Below are 4,353 nucleotides of genomic sequence, written 5' to 3' on the forward strand. Positions count from 1 at the left end.
CTGAATTGGCATAGTTGCAAGTTCAGAAAAATTTGATAGGTTTAACGTAAATTCATGGTTTATATTTTAAAAAATCGTTATGATTTGTCTAAAAGCCAGTAAGCCAAAAATTAACGTAAAAAATTCATAAATTAAAAAGGAAAAATTACGCGACGTGGCAATCAATTAGATTGTATTTATGAAATGGTATAATTTCAAGAAATTACGAAATGTGCCTACATTTTGTGTAGCAAATAAACAATACACGCGCTTAACTGTACGCGTTGATATGGAATGCGATAATTCAGCTCTTTTGCGCGATTTTAGCTGATACCCGCGATTTGAGCTAATCCAGTGCAATTGTATGCGCTATACAGTTGCGCTGTTACAGCTGATACCCGCGATTTCAGTTAATCCAACACAATTGTATGCGCTGATACAGCTCTAAACTATAGCTACTGTATGCACCGATGCTACTCTAAACTGTAGCCATTGTATGTATGCGCAACTGTAGCTACATTTTATAAATACGTAAACTGTAGCTACGTTTCATAATGACGCTCTAAATTGTAGTTATTTATGAAAAGGACTGAGCTGTCAACTCTTCAAGATAAAATAGAGTCAAAAGTTCACCAAAAGCTCCACAAAAAATGGCAGAAACTACAGACCAAAACCTGCCTCATGCCTTAGTAATTCCATCTCCATATCAAGGCCATATAAACCCAGCCTTAAAACTTGCTTCAAAAGGCTTCATCATTACTTTTGTCAACACTCAATTCATTCATTCTCAAATAACAAAAGCCCAAGTAACATCATCAGGGCCTAACAATGATGATATTTTCTCTAAAGCACGTGAATCTGGGCTTGACATACGTTATTTAACTATTTCTGATGGTTTTCCATTAGAATTTGATAGAAATATGAATTTTTTGCCATTTTTGGAAGGTCTTATAAATGATTTTTCAAGTCATGTTGATGAACTTATTGGGAAATTAGTGAAGGATTGTGTCGATCCAATTAATTGTTTGGTTGCTGATACGTTTTTTGTTTGGCCATCAATTATTGCAAAGAAATATGAGATTGTGCATGTTTCATTCTTCACTGAACCAGCTTTGGTTTTTGCTTTGTATTATCACTTGGATCTGCTCGCGGAAAATGGCCACTTTGGCTCTGAAGGTGCGTTTCTCCCATCTCTTTATTACTGCTTGTTTTGTATTAGAAATAATGGTTAGAAACACATCTGAACTATTTTTTTTTTAATGAGTTTCACATATCAAATATCAGTTGTTTCCTTTTTCTACATGAACTATCACCGTCTACTCAACTACGTGTATTTTAGTACAAAGATGGTGATAGTTCATGTAGGAAAAGAGAACAATTGATAGTTGGATTCGATGTGTGTTTTAATACATAGATGATGATAGTTCAGGTAGGAAAAAGGAACAATTGATAGTTGAGATGTGAAACTCGCGAAAAAACAACTGATTCTAGATGTTGTTCCATTTTCCTATCTAAACTATCACCATCTACTGAACTAGGTGTGTTTTAATACATAGATAGTGATATTTTAGGTAAAAAAAGAGAACAACTGATAGTTGGGATGTGAAAATCGGCAAAAAGTGATAGTTCATACGTGTTTTCGACCATTTTAACTCTTTATCTAGGACATTTGGTTTTGTTAAAAGAGTGATAGCTTGTTATATTTGAAAGTTCTTTAATTTTAAATTTTCATCTTAAATGATTGTCTTGTATTATCATTGAAATTTCATGACATATTTAGTATCATAAATTAGTTGAATTTCATTTGATGCCAAGCCAATTATTTAGTGCAGAAAGTATAAAACAAAAGATGTTTAAATCTATATATATCACAATATATTATCATAGTGTTAAAAACGACAAAATTTGCAAACAAAAAGAAAAGAAATAGTATATTTTTTTTTCTCAATGTGACTAAGAAAAATTGGAAAAAAGACTGAATTTTTTTATCTCCATTTTGGAGCCGACGGTCCACTTATTAGTTCCTCACGCAAGTATGATGTGTCTCACACATGATAAATATTTTCTCTACATTTTAGTATTTAGAAAGTGTTCTTATAAATTGATTAAATTGGTTTATAAGTATTTTTTTGATTTGTTCATGTGTTAGTTAGATACTCAAACTCTCAAAGTGCTTATAAATGAAGTGTTTATAAGTCGAAGTCGGTCAAAAGTCATAAGGTAGTTATTCTGAATTTATAACTTTTCAGCTTATAAGTATATCTGGTTTAACCAAGTCCTTTTACTGCTATTTTATCTTTAACTTTTCCTAAAATAAAACTCTTACATTTGAATTTAAACTCTTATATTTGAATTTATAATTTCTGTAAACATTTTGAGGGTATTTATTTTAACAAAGAACAGTTTATCAATACTTTTTCACTGAACACATCAACTATTACATCAATTGTTTATTATTAGCTTCAATATTTTTATTTAAACACTAACTGTTTATTATTAAATTAATTATGAATTATTTGCGATCACTTAATATATAATTGCATGTTAACTTGTGAACATGCTTGTCGTATGTACATGTCTCACTTCGTTGCGTCATAGCTGACGTCCTCTCACAAGTCTATTTAGTTTTCAAGTGCACCCTCAGACCCTCATGTAGTCATGTGAAAGTAGCAATTCTATATTGTTTTTTTAAGTTTAAATTTAATGTTGACAAATTAAATTTACACAAATTAGTTGCTTATAAAATAATTGTAAATAAGTATCTACTATAACTATTAATAACATTATTAACCTGCTATCACAAGTTAATTATATTGATAATATAAACTAGAAATATTGGTGGTGACTGGTGAGACCCTCTAAATATGAATTACACTTCAGTTCTGTCCACCAAAACTTGTAACTCTTTAAAGTTGTAGCAATTGATCGACAATTTTGAAACTAATTAAATCTCAAAATAATTGGTTATACTAACATAGAAAGAGAGGTAAAAGATCAATTTTTTTTAACCATATTGTATCTATATAGCACTACTAAACTGACTTTTTCATCATTTTTTTTTATAGAAAATCGCAAAGACCCTGTTGATTATATTCCTGGAGTTAAATCTATCGAAGCAAGTGGCTTGCCATTCGTGTTCCAGAATTCAGTAGTGCACCAATTAATCTACAAGGCATTTCAAGATGTTCGAAAAGCCGATATAATAATAGCCAACACAATTCAAGAACTCGAACTCGAAACTATCACATCAATTCAAGAAAAGCATAATTTCTACGCCATTGGTCCAATTGTGTCCGCGAATTTCACTGACCTGACTATCCCGAGTAGCCTATGGTCCGAGTTCGATTGCACCCAATGGCTCGACACCAAGCCTCATGGTTCGGTCTTGTACGTCTCATTTGGGAGTGTGGCTCGTGTTAACAAAGAAGATATTCTTGAACTAGCTCATGGCCTTATGCTTAGCGGTTAGTTTCATTTGGGTACTTAGGTTTAATTATTTAGGTCAAAATGAAAAAAGTATTTTGCCCTTGGATATGAAGAAAAGGTGAAGGGTCGAGGGTTGATCGTGCCATGGTGCAACCAAACGAGGTGATTTCACATTCAAAGAATCTGAGGTTTCTTGAGTCATTGCGGGTGGAATTCCGTAGTGGAAAGTATTTGTGTGGAGTACCACTAATTTGTTTTCCACTAGTAACGTATCAATCACACCGTAAAATTAGTGGTTTCTCGACCGGAAAGTTGGAAGCGATCTTCGTGATGGGGAATCGATCACGAGAGAGAAAGTATGTGACAAGATTAAATATTTGATGAGCAATGAGACCTCCGAGTAACTTAAGGAAGACTCGTTGTTCATGTGAAAGAGACATTTCATAACGCATTGGCTCCAAATGGATCATCCAATGTTAATTTTGACAAGTTTGTTGAAGAATTGAAGATGAAGGTTGGTTTAGCTTGAGAGACATTTTTTTTTTTTTTTGTTGCTTATTTGATAAAGTAATTTGTAAGCTTGAAATCAACTAATGGGAAATAGGTTGGATATATCCAATCTTCACAATGTAATGAGGCTAATGTTTATATTCTCCTCCATGTAATTATGCTTTTTTGGTAAATAAACGGGTTGGAGTCATGCCTAACTCCTATATCATAAGAATGGACCTCTTGAAAATAAAAAATAAAAATAAAAAACTTTGAAATCAACAATACATAGAAGTAGATCACCTCCTTGTAGGTATATATGGGACAAATGTTATTGTTTTTGGTTTACTTTACAAACACTTGAGAATAGGTTTTTCATATTCCTACCCTCTTTATTTTGTCAGTATCAAGTTGTAAATATTTTCTTTCTTCATCCTAACATTTATCCAAATGGAAAAA

General features: G+C 32.2%; 1 protein-coding gene across 1 annotated transcript; it reads left to right on the plus strand.

Moving 5' to 3' along the window:
- Positions 1 to 569: 569 nt before the first annotated feature.
- LOC132057317 (UDP-glycosyltransferase 86A1-like) lies at positions 570 to 4,129 on the plus strand. Its single transcript, XM_059449873.1, has 2 exons — positions 570 to 1,155; positions 3,045 to 4,129. Exons 1-2 carry the CDS (start codon positions 630 to 632, stop codon positions 3,446 to 3,448), a joined length of 930 nt encoding a protein of 309 aa, XP_059305856.1. The 5' UTR covers positions 570 to 629; the 3' UTR covers positions 3,449 to 4,129.
- Positions 4,130 to 4,353: the final 224 nt, after the last annotated feature.

Source organism: Lycium ferocissimum, chromosome 5, assembly GCF_029784015.1.
Source record: "Lycium ferocissimum isolate CSIRO_LF1 chromosome 5, AGI_CSIRO_Lferr_CH_V1, whole genome shotgun sequence".
Taxonomy (NCBI): domain Eukaryota; kingdom Viridiplantae; phylum Streptophyta; class Magnoliopsida; order Solanales; family Solanaceae; genus Lycium; species Lycium ferocissimum.